The sequence below is a fragment of the Callithrix jacchus genome, chromosome 2 (genome assembly GCF_049354715.1).
Source record: "Callithrix jacchus isolate 240 chromosome 2, calJac240_pri, whole genome shotgun sequence".
Lineage (NCBI taxonomy): Eukaryota > Metazoa > Chordata > Mammalia > Primates > Cebidae > Callithrix > Callithrix jacchus.
In genome coordinates, this window is record NC_133503.1 from 148,921,812 (window position 1) to 148,939,538 (window position 17,727).

The 17,727-nt window shown below is 36.4% G+C and overlaps 1 protein-coding gene and 1 pseudogene across 4 annotated transcripts in view; both read left to right on the forward strand.

Moving 5' to 3' along the window:
* The window catches only part of ERCC8 (ERCC excision repair 8, CSA ubiquitin ligase complex subunit), a 70,985-nt gene that overhangs the window by 44,854 nt on the left and 8,404 nt on the right, over positions 1-17,727 (forward strand). For 3 of the 4 annotated variants that reach the window (XM_008992013.5, XM_008992014.5, XM_035291532.3), the window contains 4 exons: positions 860-960; positions 2,123-2,247; positions 13,636-13,833; positions 17,611-17,691. In XM_008992013.5, coding sequence (XP_008990261.1) covers positions 860-960; positions 2,123-2,247; positions 13,636-13,833; positions 17,611-17,691 — 505 coding nt within the window. The remainder of the gene's footprint in view (positions 1-859; positions 961-2,122; positions 2,248-13,635; positions 13,834-17,610; positions 17,692-17,727) is intronic. The other variant, XM_017969906.4, reaches the window with a different exon arrangement.
* Positions 10,933-12,826, forward strand: LOC144581454 (guanine nucleotide-binding protein-like 3-like protein pseudogene; annotated as a pseudogene).

Below are 17,727 nucleotides of genomic sequence, written 5' to 3' on the forward strand. Positions count from 1 at the left end.
TTTTTTCTGACTATTCTAGTAGGCTAGGTTTGATGGTCATCTGTGAAAAGAATCAAGATTTTTAAAAACCAATAAACCCTGTGTGTATATTTTCAAAAAATTTATAAATAAAAAATAGGCTTATAAAAATGTAAAGTAATACTCTCTCTTATTAAAATAGCATGGATAAGCCCCCCTGGGTTACGATATTGTTGAGGTCCTTTTGAGGACACGATAGCATCAGATGAACTGATTAGGATCACATTGGATTGCCAGGCATTTTTCTTTAGGAATAGCCTAGAAACTGAAATCGATGTCTGATCATAGATTTGGCTTTCTTCTTTTTGCTTTCTTGAAAAAAAATGGAAGTAAGAGTCTAATTTCTAGGAGACATTAAATAGAGTTTTCATGTATCTGGTAAAGATTGCTTTGAGTACAGGAAACCAAATGGAAATGCATTGTCCTCGTTATTCACCTTACTCTTACCATTTTTTATATAAAAAGGAAGAAAACACCAAATCATACCAAATGGATTTTTGAGCAAAGTGAAATTAGTTAATTGCTTGTTTTGACAGCATTTGGATAACAAGCAGTAGAAAAGGTGTGGTAAGGAGCTTACTAGGAACAAGCTACAGGCCTATCTGGTCCTTGTGAGAAAAGATGCTGATATAATTTAAAACAACATAAAAAGCAGCAGAACTTTATTCTTCTTATCTGAAAAAGAAAGGCTACTTTTTTTTCTTGCTATTTACTCACTTATTTGAATTACTGTTAACTATTGAATAGCTGCGGAAAAGGGAAAGTTCAACAACCCTAGTGTATATATACATTTGCACCTATGTAATGAGACCTTTGTCAATGTAATATTTATTCTTCTCAGTGCTGACAGTAGAGTAAAATTATGGGATGTGAGAAGAGCATCAGGATGTTTAATTACTCTTGATCAGCATAATGGAGAAAAGTCACAAGCTGTCGAATCAGGTAAGGAAGAATGCATTAATAAAGAAATACAACAATGATAGTTTTTTTACATTGAAAATTTTTAATTGAAGCCAAATAATAAATGCATATTGACAAATTGCAAACCTTATGATTTTTTAAAAGGCATTCATCATATATCACTTTCTTAGTTTATGTAAACTAAATTATCATTCTCTTTCTTTAATATATAAATAAAAATGGCACTTTCATTTGGCCCTAAATTTTCAAAAGTAGAAACTTTTCTGAATTAACTTGCTTTACTTATTTTGTTTTTGCTTCATTGAGGCCAACTATACAAATTCAATGCCACTTAAACAATCACAATAAATTACAGAAATAGTAACGTTTTGTGGCCCTTGTATCAAGATAAAATTGTGTTAAATGTGAGTCAGCTGTAATCCATGTGACAAAGTACCTAAATTGCATTTTTACAGTAGAATTTAATTCCTGTGTAGAAATTTTGATTTAGAATTAATTTTGGACCAGATATGTATTAGAATGAACTATATAAAACCTATGGTTGTTTTATATAGTTTTTTAAAAACTACATAAAATGTCATAGGTTTTATATAGTTTTATATGAAATATATTAAAATGTATATAGTGTTTTTAAAAACTATATAAAACATGTTTTGTATGTTTTTAAATTAATTAGCTTATTTTAGAATTATGCTTTCTCAAACTTGTTAATTTTGAAAGTGATACATATTTTGAGACTACAGCAGTCATCCTTTTCCTTTTAAGGTTTTTTTTTTTAATGGAAAACACCAGAATTACTAATTTTAATAGTCCATTGAATGATTTTTAGGTCAGCAATAAAAATATTATATAAGAGAGATGAAAGGTATTTCATTTTAAATTTTAGTGTTAAGCTACACACTTAATTGAATTTGATGGCACAACTTCCTCGCTGGAAAAAAAAAAGTATGTCTGGTAGAATTTTTTTCCCTTTTTTGTTTTCTTCTATTTTTATGCTTCTGATTTATATTGCTTATCCTATTCAAATAATCTGAAGGGTTCGTTAATTTTAAGTTTAAGCCACTTACATTTTTTAAGTAACTCAAGTTGTTGTCCTTTAATATGTTTAAATAATTATATCATCAAACATTAAATATGTTCTGAATACAAGAATAGATAAACTGAACTATATTTTTCATTGCAGCAAACACTGCTCATAATGGGAAAGTTAATGGCTTATGTTTTACAAGTGATGGGCTTCACCTTCTCACTGTTGGTACAGATAATCGAATGAGACTCTGGAATAGTTTCAATGGAGAAAACACACTTGTAAGAGATTTTTTAATATATTTTTGGGTATAAATTAAAGAAATAGATCTGTAACATACACTTGATGTTTTTCTGTATATTTAGCTCATTTTTTCCCTTTGAATCACAGCTCTTTTTAAAAATGTATTTCTACTATGTGAACTAGTAATTACCAACTCAAGACAACCCACCCCTACCCACCACCTACCACATTCACTTTACTTAATAGAAAATCACTGTTCCACTGAGCCACTCTGTTCCTAATGGGAGTGCAAAGTATAGTAGAGAAGAATAAAAGACTGAGAACTACTGATATAAATTAAACATATGAAGCTAAGTAATCAAATTTTATATAGGTTAAGTATCCCTAATCTGAACATCTGAAATATGAAGTGTTCCAAAATCTGAAACTTTCTGAGTGCTAGCATGACACTCAAAGGAAATGCTCATTGGAGCAGTTTAGATTCTGAATATTCAGATTAGGGATGTTCAGCCAGTAATGCAAATATTCCAAAATCCAAAATACTTCTAGTCCCAATCATTTTGGGTGGAGATACTTAACCTGTACTATATATGACTTGTAAACAAAATTCACAATGAATTTTATAGTACCAGAACATGTAGTACTTTATTTAATACTACTGAAATAAACATATTTGGAAAGTACATTCTTAAGTGGCAATTAATTTCTAGTACTTGTTTTGATGGTATGCCTATGGTTTATTAATTTTCAGAATAAACTACCAAAAGCTTATAATTTGGTGATAATAATAATAGGTAATATTTATTGAGCAATACTGTGCTAATAGTAATTAGCCTTTAATTTGGCAGGCAGTATTAGACAGCAGTGGGCAAAACATGGAAATGTCCTGTCTTCATGGAGCTTACATTTCAGCAAAAGGATGAAAGGCATTAATTAATGGACTATCACATAAGGTAGTCAGAGTAGGCTTTACTGAGCTGACACTCTGGGGAAGTGGCTCATCAGTTGTTTTCTGGGGACAGCATTCTTGTCAGAGAAAGAAATAAAGTACAAAGACCGTGAGGCAAGAACTTACTAAAGATATGCAAGGAAGAGCTAAGAGGCTCTTGTGTTGGAATATGAAGAGAATAACAGGAACTAGGGTACCAGAGCAAACAGGCCCTGCAGGCCTTTGTAATGGCTCAGGGTTTTCTCTGGGTGAGATGGAAAGCCACTAAAGGCTTGTGAGTGGAAAAGTGACAGGATCCCTCTGGAAAAGTAGCTGGGCATGTGTGTCAAATTTAATGTGAATAATATAAATGGTACTGAATGTATATATATATATTGTTCATGTGGTTCTATTCCATTTTTCTTTCCTTCTTAAAGGTGAATCTCATGCCCTTTGGATTTTTTCTAGTAAGGCCATATATAAAATAGTGTGTCGAAAATGGATAATACCTTTTACAGTGGATCAAAGTAAAAGTAACTCTTATATAGATTACTAGGGTATCCCAGCAACTGACCTACATAGAATACTTATAGGAATTTGGGACATTGATACCAGAATAAACAGACAGAACCAGTTCTGCCATTTAGTAACTTCTTTTTTTCATTTTAAAGTTGACAGATGAAATGGTACATATTTTTCATGTACAGCATGATAGAATATATACATTGCAGAATGATTAAATCTAGCTAATTAACAAATGTATTATCTCATAGTTATTTTTGCAATAAGAATACTTAACATCTACTCTTTTTGCATTTTTCAGTAACACAGTATATCATAATCAACTGTATCACCATGCTGAACAATAGATCTCTTCCTCCTATCTACCTGTAATTATGAATCCTTTAACCAACATCTCCCCAAACTCCCCTCTCCGCTAACCACCCCAGCCTCTGGTAACCACCATTCTACTCTACTTCTAAGAGATCAACTTTTTCAGATTCCACATATGAGCGAAATCATGGAGTATCCATCTTCTCTGCCTAGCTGATTTCACTTAACATCATGTCCTCCAGGTTCATCCATGTTGTTGCAAATCACAGGATTTTCTTTTTTATGGCTGAATTGTATATATATATATATATATATATATATACACACTACATATTGTTTATTCATTCATCCACTGATGCACGCTTAAATTGATTCCATATCTTGTGAATAATGCTGCAGTGAACATGGGAGTGCAGATATCTCTTTGACACACTGATTTCATATTGTTTTGATATAAGCCCAGTAGTAGGATTGCTGGATCATGTGGTAGTTCTATTTTTAATTTTTTGAAGAATCTCTATACTGTTTTCCATATGACTGTTCTAATTTACATTCTCACCAACAATGTGCAAGAGCACCCTTTTCTCCACATCCCCTCTAACACTATCTTTTGTCATAGAGATAATAGCCGTTATAACAGGTGTGTCTCACTGTGGTTTTGATTTATATTTCCTTGATGATTATTGATACTGAACATTTTTTTTTTTTGAGACGGAGTTTCGCTCTTGTTACCCAGGCTGGAGTGCAATGGCGCGATCTTGGCTTACCGCAACCTCCCCCTCCTGGGTTCAGGCAGTTCTCCTGCCTCAGTCTCCCGAGTAGCTGGGATTACAGGTACGCGCCACCATGCCCAGCTAATTTTTTGTATCTTTAGTAGAGACGGGGTTTCACCATGTTGACCAGGATGGTCTCGATCTCTTGACCTCGTGATCCACCCGCCTCGGCCTCCCAAAGTGCTGGGATTATAGGCTTGAGCCACCGCGCCCGGGCACTGAACATTTTTTTGTATACCTATTTTGGCCATATGTAATTCTTATTTTGAGAAATGTCTGCAAGTATTTTGCCCATTTTTTAATAGGGCTATTTATTTTCCTGCTCTTCAGTTGTTTGAGTTCCTTATATAGTTTGGGTATTAACCAAATATATATGGTTTGCAAATATTTTCCCCTATTCTGTATGTTGCCTCTTCACTCTGATGCTTATATCCTTTACTATGCAGAAGCTTTTGAGGTTAATGTAATCCCATTAGTCTATGTTTGCTTTTGTTGCCTGTGCTTTTGAGGTCATATCCAAAAAGCCATTGCCCAGATTAATGTCATGGGGCTTCTCCCTTGTATTTTTCTACTAGTTTTTTAGTTTCAGGTTTTATATTTAAATCTTTAATCCATTTTGAGTTGATTTTTTTAATATGGTGAGAGAGAGGATTTACTTTCATGTTTCTGCATTTGTAAGTCCAGTTTTCTCAATACCATTTATTGAAGAGATTATCCTTTTCCTATGTGTGTTCTTGGCATATTTTCAAAAATCAGTTGGCTGTTAAATGGATGGATTTATTTCTAGGTTCTATTCTGTTCCATTGATCTGTGTGTCTGTTTTAATGCCACTATGATGCTGTTTCAGTTACTGTAGCTTTGTAGATTCTTTCTTCTGTTTCATCAGTTCTTCTGTTGATGCTCTGTATTACAGTTCATTTTATTCATTGTGTTTTCTAGCTCCAAGATTTCTATTTGATTTTTTAAAAATTATTTTAATTTTTTAATTAAATTTATTCTAGTCACTTTTCCTCATTTCATTGAATGGCTTTCTCTCTCTCTCTCTCTCTCTCTCTCTCTCTCTTTCTCCATATATATGTGTGTGTGTGTGTGTATTTTTTTTTTAAGTTTCTTCAGCTTCCTTAAAACAGCTATTTTGAATACTTTATTAGACTATTCCTGTATTTCATCTCTTTTGGGCCAGTTATTGGCTCCTTATTTTGTCTTGATGACATCATGTTTCCCAGATTGCTCTTTGTCCTTGTGGTCATTCAATGCCTGCACATTAAAGAAGTAGATACTTACTTCAGTCTTTCCAGTCTGGCTTTGTCTGGGAATGTCCTTCAACAGTAAGCCTATCCCGAGATTCTGGGCTGTTCATCTGGTGTCATCTCTAAGCCCTTGACAATGGTAGCACTATAGGGTGCCCTATGCACAGGACTTCCATGGCTTGGCACAGTGCTGGGGCACAGCTGAAACCCATGGCCACTGAGGCTATCCTGTCACTGGAGTGTCCTTGAAGCTGGCAATTGATGAGACCAGCCGTTAATGTGGGTTATTTGGAGGCCAAGTGCATTGTAGTTGGCCTGTGGTGATGCAGTCCACAACTTGAGTCCATTTCACAGGGAATACTGGTTCCCATGTGGCACCAGGGGGGGTCTAGGATTCAGTCCATGCATACTGGCCTAGAGTCAGGGGCCACGGGGCTCTACCTATTGCTGGGTTTTATTGTGGTAGGCATGGCATTGGGGTCCCAGACAAAGTTCTGTGCTTACTTACCTCTGTTTCCCCCAGTGGATAGTGTCACTCTCCATGCTGTGCTGCCTGGAGTTGGAAAAGGGGTAATGCAGGTAATATAAAACTCCTTCCTACCTTTTTCAGTGCATCTTATTGCGCTATAGTCAGGTACTATAATCTGTCATCTGGTTTCATCAGCTCTTGTGAAGGTATTTTTATGTGTGGATAGTTCAAATTGATGTTTCTGCAGTGGGGGGCAATCACTGGAGAGTTCTTTTTTTTCCACCCTCTTACTCTTTTCTCCTTCCATTTAGTAACTGAAAGCATTAGTCAGTTACTTAAGGTGACATCATGAAAGAATTGTCAGGGTTTCAGGGCCGGGCGTGGTGGCTCACGCCTGTAATCCCAGCACTTTGGGAGGCCGAGGCGGGTGGATCACGAGGTAAAGAGGTTGAGACCATCCTGGTCAACATGGTGAAACCCCGTCTCTACTAAAAATACAAAAAACTTAGCTGGGCACGGTGGCGCATACCTGTAATCCCAGCTACTCGGGAGGCTGAGGCAGGAGAACTGCCTGAACCCAGGAGGCGGAGGTTGCGGTGAGCCGAGATCACGCCATTGCACTCCAGCCTGGGTAACAAGAGCGAAACTCCATCTCAAAAAAAAAAAAGAATTGTCAGGGTTTCAGTGTTCTCATCTTGTAAATTGGGAATATCATCTACCTAAAATTCAGTTGTAAGGCTAAAATAGAAGTAAATAAAGAGTAGTACCTGCTAAATAATAGGCATAGCATAAATGGTAACTGTTTTTATTGTATATTGTTGCATTAGTAATAGTATCTTTATTATAAGCTTCTTAAAAAGTATAACTATACACTTCTAATATATGTATAGTTATTTCTAAATTATATGCAAATTCTGTTGTGAGTCAATATGTTTAATAAAATAAAATCTCTTAATTTTTGGATAAAATCACATTTTATTCTTTATACTTTGCAAACTCCCATACATACGTTAACCACTCTCTGGAGACCATTGCCATAGAGTACAAAACAAGTACCTACTGGGGAACTTCACAAAGTAACAGGTTTTGGCACAAGAAAAGAAGAAAAAGCTTCAGGTTTTGAGCCCACAAGTGATTTGATAATAACATTGGTTTAGGAAGATTAATATCACATTACGTTGCAGGATGGATTGGCAGAGAAAAGTCTAAAATTTGAAAAGTAGGTAGTCTGGTGCTTACTATTTTAGTTACTAGTGTTATCAGTCACTCTTTGAGTCTATTTTTATTCTTTCCTGTTCCTCATCCCATTATTAAATTAGTTTCAAGTCCTGTTAATTCTTCCTCCTTAATTTTTTTTATCTGCCATCCCTTCCACCCTCACTGTTGAGTTATCTCTTTATTTAATTACAATAACATTCTTCTAACTTTTCCCAATTCACATCCCAGTGGAAATTTCTCAGTAGTTCCCCAGTATTTCAGGTTATTAAAACTGAATGCCTTTGTCTTCTGAGTACAAGACTTTCCTAAGCAGTGCCTTCTAGATTACTAGCTTTATGTCTTACTACTTTCCCATTTTTTTCCTTGACTTTGGACTACTTAGCAGTCTTTAAATACACCATGTTCTCTCATCCTGTCATTCTGCTACATAGACTGTTACCTTTGCTTTAGCATACCCTTCTTCTTCCTGTCCTAGTGGCTTCTCAGCTTTCAAGACTCTTCTCTCTTTAATTCCTCCAGTCTAGCTTAGATGCTCCCAGAATATCCTGTGCTCTCTTGTATTTTAATGTATTATGATGATCACTTCACGGAATGAAAGAAAAGTCATTTTCAAAAATACAGCACAGTGGTTTTTGATTGATGTAGTCTAAGCTCAGTTATTCACTAGCCAAAAGGCCTTGATCAAATTATTTAGCTTTTCTAAGTGTTTTCTTTTTGTGTAGTAATGCCTACCTCATTATATTTATATTGTGCTGAGGATATGCAATAACACTTAGCACATTATCTGATACAGCAAATGTTGACTTCAGTAAATGCTATGTGTCAGTATTATTAATTATTATGCTGATATTTGTTTGACAGTACAATGATCTGCCTCGTGATGAAGTCTCTGCATCAACCTAGGTATTCACTTAGTGACTAGATATGTATCTTTCCTGGGGCAGCAAAAGGTACACATGTTAATATAAGGGAATCGGATTTGCCATCATCCTATTCCAAGTCTACAAAATTTCTTCCCCTATCAAAATCCTTTCAAAGCCTGCCTTAAATACCACCTTTAAGAGGTCATATCCTAAAGTAGCCTATTCCTCAATACTTTCATGACAATGTTTAACACACCACTTATTACATATCACTTTTTATGACTAGCATGTATGTTCACAAAATGGGGTTTTTAGATCACCTAGCACAGTGCGTGACATAGTAAACACTTAGTAAATGGCACAACCCTCCCTTCCTTAATCTGTTATTTGAACTTCATTCCATAGGCATTGGAAAGATTTTGACAGTTTTTGAGCCCACAGATGATTTCATCACAGTGTTGCTTTAGAAATATGACATTAAGTTGCAGGATGGATTGGAGGAGGAAACTCTAAGGACAAGACAAAAGCTAATGCACTGGTTCCATATTCACACTTATTCAACACTTTCCAGTTCATATTTGGAAAGGAATGTGGTATAGCGGAAAGAACACAGATTTTCTAGCTAGGTGTCCTGATAAACAGATGTGAATGAGGCCATCACAGTCTAGCAGTTTATAATTTTTCCAGGATAACCAGTGAAATACTAGTTGAAAAGTGTTTTGTATTTTTTCTTCGTCACCCCACCCCCATATCGTTGTGCAATTTGTTGCACATGTAGGATCAAAAGACAAAAATGAGGGAATGTTATACTTTTAAACATGTATAGGAATTAATCTAGGAATTTACTGCATACCTCTGTGTTCCAGGTACTCTCATATGGATTATTTCATTTGCTTTTTCACAATAAATAATTCTATGAGTAAATGATGTTATTTCCATTTAACAGATAAGAAGAATGAAACAAAATGGTTAAATCATTATTCATAAGGGACAAAAAAAAAAAAAAAAAGATGAGTGTTTAAGACCCAAGTCTACTGAATAGAAGTTTAATATTTAACCCATGATACTGCCTCTGCCATGTGGTAGCTAAATGCATGTACCCATTTCTGGCACAAGTTAGCCTAAAGGGAAAGTAAGCCAAGTATATTATCCATAGATTATTGGCATATATCCATTTTGACTTCGGTGTTTTTATTTGTGTGTGTGTGTGTGTGCATATGTTTACCAAAAAAATCACTTTTTTTTAAGAGATGGAGTCTCTCTCTATTGCCTAGGCTGGAGTACAGTGGCGTGATCTCGGCTCACTGCAACCTCCACCTCCCAAGTTCAAGCGATTCTTCTGCCTCAGCCTCCCCAGTAGCTGGGACTAGAGGTACCCACCACTACTTCCAGCTAAGTTTTTTTGTATTTTTAGTAAAGACAGGGTATCACCATATTGGCCAGGCTGGTCTTGAACTCCTGACCTTGTGATCCACCCTCCTTGGCCTCCCAAAGTGCTGGGATCACAGGCATGAGCCACCATGCCCAACCAACAAATTATTATTTAAACTTCAGAATTCGCCATGACAACAGTTGATTTTTTTTGCATGATCATGATTATGATTCCCAAATGATTAGTTACTGGTTTTATACTTACCCTAAGCTTATCAAAATTATCATCAGGAAGTAAACCCATCAACTTATTTAGCACAAAGCTTCTCAAACTTGCATGAGCCTACAGGGATCTTGTTAAAATGAAGACTATTTTTGGTAGGATTGAGGGTGGGGCCTGGAAGTCTGCATATCTAACTGCTTCAGGTGATGCTCACGCTGCTGAGCTTGCATACTACACCTTTGGAGTATAAGCACAAAATTTTAATTTTTGTCCCAAATACATAATAATTTATATAAAGGTAAAACTATAGTGTACAAACTATTTGTGGTCTGTGCTTTTTTACACTTAGCCTTTTTCTGTTTTCTGCATAATTTTTATAATTATGATTTATATAAATCATAAAGGTAATATGACATTACTAGGAATATACATGTATTCTCAGTTATTTTCCCATTCTAAATAATGCTGGATTAATTTCCTCTGGGCGTATAGCTTTTGCTATTTAATTATCTCCTTAAGATAAATTCCCAGAGCAATTACCAGGTCAACGGGTAAGAATATCTTTGCTGTTTAATGGGCAAAGTTTTGCAAGATGAAAAGAGTTCTAGAGATGGATAGTGATGAGAGTTGCACAACAACATGAATGTCCTTAATACCAATGAGTACCATTAAGAATGGTTATGATGGAAAATGTCATGTTATGTGTATTTTACCACAATGAAAAAATTTTTAACTCTAAAGAAAAGGGAGAAGCCCCGCCCCCCTCGCAGAGACCACACAGTGAGCAGAGTCAGGTGCCACCAGGCTGGCAACCAGAAGTCAGAAGTCTAGAGCAGTGCAAGAGCATCTGTTATTCTCTCGTCTCAGATACCCGCCAGAAGTGTTGGAAGAGAGCAAGCAGATTTGAACCTATCTGCTTTCAAGCTGGTCATCATGATGAAACTTAGAAACAAAAGTGAAAAGCCAGGTAAAGGTTCCAAAGGCGGTAAGAAGCCTGCAAAACAAAATGGGAAGAAAGCAGCCTCCAGAGTGCCCTCTGCTCCTCAGTTTGTTCACTCTAATAATCATGCCAATCTAGAGGCTGAACTGAAGGAGAGGGTTGAGGAAATGAGGGAGAAACAGCAAGCTGCCTGGGAGCAAGAAAGACAGAACGCAGGTCTATCAAGAGCTACTGTAAGAATATCCTAAGACGCCAGGAGGAGTTTGAGCCTAAGGGGGAAGTTTTGTAGGAAATTAAAAACTTCCTCAGCTGGATGACGAGATCAGAAGGAAGGCCTATTACAATGAGTTCCGTAGGTGGTAGAATACTCTGATGTGATTCTGGAAGTCCTGGATGCCAGAGACCCATTAGGCTGCTGCTGCTTCCAAATGGAGGCTGCCTTCCTATGGTCTTGACCCGGTCCACAAGAAGGTTGTGAAGTAGCTGGGTTACCTTCAGAATGAGTTGCCAACCATGGCTTTCAAGGCTGGGATCCAGCATCAGCTGGATCTTGTCAGCTTTGGATTGTCAGCTTTGGAGCTGAAAAACTCATGAGCGTTCTGGGAAACTATCGCCACCTTGGTGAAGTGCACACCCACATCCATATGGGCATTGTGGGCCTTCTCACTATTTGGAAGAGCAGCCTGATTAATAGCCTGAAGCGCAGCCACGCATGCAACGTGGGAGCCATTCCTAGGGTCATGAAATTCACACAGGAGATCTATCTGGACAAGTTCATTTGGCTGCTGGATGCTCCAGGCATTGTCCCAGGACCCAGCTCAGAGGTGGGCACCATCCTGCATAACTGCATCCATGTGCAGAGGCTGGCAGACCCCATGACGCCTGTGGAGACCAACCTACAGTGCTGCAACCTGGAGTAGATTTCCAACTATTACCGCCTCTCTGGGTTCCAGACCACTGAGCACTTTCTTACAACAGTCACCCACCATTTGGGAGAGAAGAGAGGCTTATACAGTCAGGAGCAGGAAGCCAAAGCTGTCCTAGCTGACTGCGTGAGCAAGATCAGCTTCTATAGACCACCACCACCCACTCACATTCTTCCCGCCCATCTCAGCACCGAGATCATTAAGGAAATGACCGAGGTCTTTGACATTGAGGATACCAAGCAGGCCAATGAAGACAACATGGAATGCTTGGCCACTGGAGAATGTGATGAGCTGTTGAATGACACAGACCCATTGGAAATGGAGATCAAGTCTCTCCATTCTCTCATGATGAAAATAGCAGATGCCATTGAAAATAAAACCACTGTATATAAGATTAGAGATTTCACTGGGTATTGTACCAATCCAAATCGTCATCAGATGATGTGGGCCAAACTCAATGTAGACCACCATACTAAAAACAACTGTAGAGTGATGTCTGCCCAATGGACTGCTGCCCAGTACTGCAGAGAATCATGGAGATGGACCCTCTGCAACAGAGCTAGGCTCTGGCATCCTCCCTGAAGTATAAGAAGAAGATGCAGATACATGCAGATAAAATCACCAGGGAGCTGTCTGATTCCCTGATGTCTGCCCTTGACCTCTCTGGCAATGGTGATGATCATGTTGGTGACTAATTAACTGATCTCACTTCCCTTCTGCTCCAAGCACCAGTTCCAGTGGGATGCAGCATTACCAGTGAAATAGTTTGGTTCTCCCTGAAGCATCTGCATATTAAAAGAATCCTTTCCCAACTATGTGTCTTTTCTACTCTCTCCAGTAAAAAGAGCTCCAAGAGGCTGGACCTGAAAAACCCAATACCCTTTATTTAACCCCTACTCTGTTTTATAACAGAAATAAAAGAAGCATCAGCAGGAAAGAAAAAAAAGAATATACCCCCAATAAATATTACCCCCAAAAAAATTATTTTCAAAAGAATTAGATTTTTGGGGGGGAGGGTAATGATATTTTTTCAATCCTTTTGAAAATATCAAATTTTCAATTTTTTCAATTTTCAGTCCTATTCAATCATTTTGAAAAAGAAATACCAGTCTTTTAAAAAGCATGATATTATTTTTTGCTGGTATTCTCCCTAAAAAAAAATTTTGTGGGCAGATTTCTCTTGAAAAGAATGTTTTTGGGGGAATATTGTATACCCTCCAAAAATATTATTCTTTTGAAAAGAATGGTTGCATTAATAAACTATTTGCCCTTTAAGAAAGAATCACCAAATTACACTGCCACCAACATGTTTGCCAGTATTTAATAACTTATATATTTTTTTTAATTTTTGCACAATGGTCTAGAATGATTCTTCAAGGTTGCAGTCTGTATTTTACTTCTGTTAGATTGAAAAGTAAACATTTACCCTTGTGGTTTTTTACTATTTGTATTTCCTCTTCTGTTAAATGTACATTCATGTCATTGACCCTTGTTCTGTTGATGTTGAACATTTTCCTTAAATTTAAAAGAGCCCTTTTTATAGCATAATATTTTTTAAGTATTTCTACTAGTCTTTGTTGTCTTTTAAATTCAGATTTAAGAGATGAGTAACTATTATTTTAATCCTACAGGTGAACTATGGAAAAGTTTGTAATAACAGTAAAAAAGGATTGAAATTCACTGTCTCCTGTGGCTGCAGTTCAGAATTTGTTTTCGTACCATATGGTAGCACCGTTGCTGTTTATACAGTTTACTCAGGAGAACAGATAACTATGCTTAAGGGACATTATAAAAGTGTAGACTGCTGTGTATTTCAGTCACATTTCCAGGTAAGAATGATACAGGAATTTAAAATGTTCAGCTAGTTAGCTTGCCAGACCAGTTATATGTAAAAGAATAAATTGTGATTTCATTCTAAGGAGTCATACTTTTCATCCACATTTGAACTAGGATTTATTTAATAGAGACTATGAGAGCCTAGATTTTTAGATGGCATATAATATATGGATGAATCAGTATAATATTGTGCAACTTGATTGGCATAAATTCTCTTTCTTTTGCATATAACTTTCATTTATTTAGCAATTGAAAATCTCTGGTGAATCAAAATAATTTCTTGCAAACCATCTTTTGGGTAAGAAATGAAATTAGGCATTTAATCATAAAATAGAATTTGTATATGTTGGTTCATGTATGTGTGGATGATCTATTCTTCCTTATTTTCTATCAGCGGCTAATAAAGGGAGGTTTTGAAGTTAATACAACCTATATAATTTCTTAAATACCCTAGCTTTTGTTTGTTTGTTTTACATGCAGACCTTTTCACATCACCAATGGAGTGGATTGCTTTTTTTTCAGAGAACATTGGCACAAATTAATTCATGCACTCCTTTAAATGAGTCTAACATTGCAAAATAGTTGGTATTTTCCCTGTTTTTTAGGTAAGGAAAATAAAACTCATGTAAGTTAAATACTGATAGAATGAAAATTATGGACTATTAGAGCTCAAGGAGACTATCACTTTGTGAATCTCCTATTCATTCATTAATGAATACTGATTGCCTAATTTGTGCCTGACACTGTTCTATAAGATATATAGACCTGATTTTTCAGCCAGTTCATATCATTATGGCAGTACTCAATATTTAAATATTTAAATACTTATATATCCTACTGGCTGGTAAACAGCTGATACAGCAAGCCCCCCAAGTGACCTCCAGCCTCAGCCCCTTCCCTGGGACCTCTTAGACCTCACCTTACCCCAGCAACTAAAAGGGGACCTACAAGACCCTACTCCAACTCTATAGCCAGTATCTCTTCTTATTAGTCATTATCCCAGTATACCAGTTGTTAAACATATTTAGTGTTCTGGGAGAAGAAAACAAAAGCACCAGAGAGGTGACATGACTTGTCCCTAACTTACAAAGTAGTTATTGATAAGCCATGTATTGATATTCAAAGAAATTCTTAAAATATTGTCCCTCTCTTCCTTTCCAAAATCACTTAGAGACACAGCCAAGATTTCATCCCAGGTACTCTGACAACAAATTACTTCTTTCTACCAAACTGGAGCTTCCTAATAGATGTGCCTAGAATGGATTAAAATCGTGCCAATGGCTGGGCACAATGGCTCACATCTGTAATCCCAGCACTTTGGAAGGTCAAAAGGATCACTCGAGCCCAGGAGTTCCAGACCAGCCTCAAGAGACAGAATGAGACCCCGTATTTACAAAAAATCAAAAAAATTAGCCAGGTGTGGTGGTGTATGCCTGTGGCCCCAGCTATGCAGAAGGCTGAAGCAAGAGGATCGCTTGAGCCCAGTAGATTGAGTGAGCTGTATTCACACCACTGCACTTCAACATGGGCAACAGAATGAGACCTTGTGTCCAAGGGGGAAAAATATTAGATAAGATACACTCAACATCAAAATAAATAACGATAGTAATAAATTACAACCTATTGACTAAAATAGAAATTCATGTATCTAGGCTGGTATAGGTAAATAAATTAATGAATTAAAAATTTGATGAGGAATGAGATATTTACATAATCTCAATGTATCTCCCATAAAATACGAAGTACAAAGGTAAAAATATTAATTTTACCCTGAAGAAGCCTGACACACATCAAATAATCATCAAATCATCTAAATTAGCATCTCAGTTATGGGACATCACTTTTGTGATATTCCTGGCCAAATTGGATCACCCAAATTTAATCATGAGGAAATACAAGACAAGCCAAATGTGAAGGACATTCTACAAAGTAACTGGTATATATCTCCAAAATTGTCAAGGTCAGAAAAGACAAACTGAAGAACTGTTTCAGCTTGAAAACTGAAAAGACTTGACGACTAAGTGCAGCATGTGATTTTTAACTGGTCCCTTTTGCTATAAAGGACAGTATTGGAACAAATGATGAAACATGAATGGGATCTAAGAATTAGATGGTGATAATAATATGAATTATCTGATTTGGTTGGTTACTTTGTAGCTATAAAGGAAAGTATCAGCCGGGCGTGGTGGCTCACGCCTATAATCCCAGCACTTTGGGAGGCCGAGGTGGGTGGATCATGAGGTCAAGAGATCAAGATCATCCTGGTCAACAAGGTGAAACCCCGTCTATACTAAAAATACAAAAAAATTAGCTGGGCATGGTGGTGCACGCCTGTAGTCCCAGCTACTCGGGGGGCTGAGGCAGGAAAATTGCTTGAACTCAGGAGGGGGAGGTTGCGGTGAGCCAAGATCGTGCCATTGCACTCCAGCCTGGGTAACAAGAGCGAAACTCCATCTCAAAAAAAAAAAAAAAAAGGAAAGTACCTTGTTCATAGGAAAAATACACTGAATTATTTAAGAGTAATAAGGCCTTATGTTAGCAACTTACTCCCATGATTTAGGGAAAAAAATTATTAAATATTAAAATCTTTTTTTATTTTTTACTATACGTATAACTTACATTTTGAGATTATTTTTTAGGAAAATCTAATTGCCCAAATGAACTCCTGAATCTATCACAGACACTTCAAGGCTTAATGTAAATCCTTACATCTAAGTGTTATAAGTCATTCTAATTTCAGTATCTCTTTCTTGAACATCTACAGAATATCCTTTATGGCTTCACTGGGGGTGTTAGAACTTACTGTAAATTGCCCTATAAGCTTATCTGACCAAGTTATCTTGGGCATTACCTGGCCTTCTCAAAGAAATAAAATTACTCAAGGGCACTGAATTTACATATCTTTGTATCAGCCACAGTTAGTGTAACCATATAATCTAGATTTTATAATACAGTCAATAAAATTGTGTTATATTTAGGAAATTTGCTAATGTATATAACAATTTTTAAAATTTTTAAAATTTTCTATAAATACCTATATAATCTTATTTTCCCATTTCCCACATCCTTACTTAAATAAAAAAACACAATTATACCATGCCTCATATTGTTTTCAAGATATATAGTAATACAAATAAATTGTATAAAACAGCAGAGGAAATAAGCCAATATAACATATTCCTTCGGTTTTGTTGGGGAGGGGAGTGAGCATTGTTCAGCCATAAGCAAACAGCATATCCACAGACACTGACATAGGCTGTGCATCAGCTCAAGCTTCCCTTTACGAAGTAAACTTCTCAACAGTCATGGGATATATGTCTTCAAGCTCTTCTGTTGAATTGCAGCCAGTTAGGCAGCTGTGAGCTAAATAAAACTTTTTGTGAACTTGGCCTATTTTATTAGAAGCTCATACGGTTTCTTCACTGAAGTCTTTATTGAAGCTCGGTTTTTGAACACAGAAAGACAAACTATTTTTTTCTTTCTCTGACATTAGAAATATATGTATACTATAATTGATAAAACTGCTAAGATTTGGGGTATATTTATAAAGTCTCACACCATTAGTAAGCTCTGACAAATCCTAATACTATTTTTAAATACAAACAAAGCTTAACTAAGAAAGAAAGAAAAAGCAGCATCAGCCTAGTTTCTTTAGGGAGTAGAAATAGCATTAATGTAAGTCCTGTGACCTAATTTTTCAAAAATGATATAATTATTTGTTTGGTATCAGCTTTTGATCCACAATATCATCTTTGCTTTCTGTGTTATAGGAACTTTATAGTGGCAGCAGAGACTGCAACATTCTGGCATGGGTTCCATCCTTATATGAACCAGTTCCTGATGATGATGAGGTAAACATTATTTTCACAAATTGTACAGTGACTTCT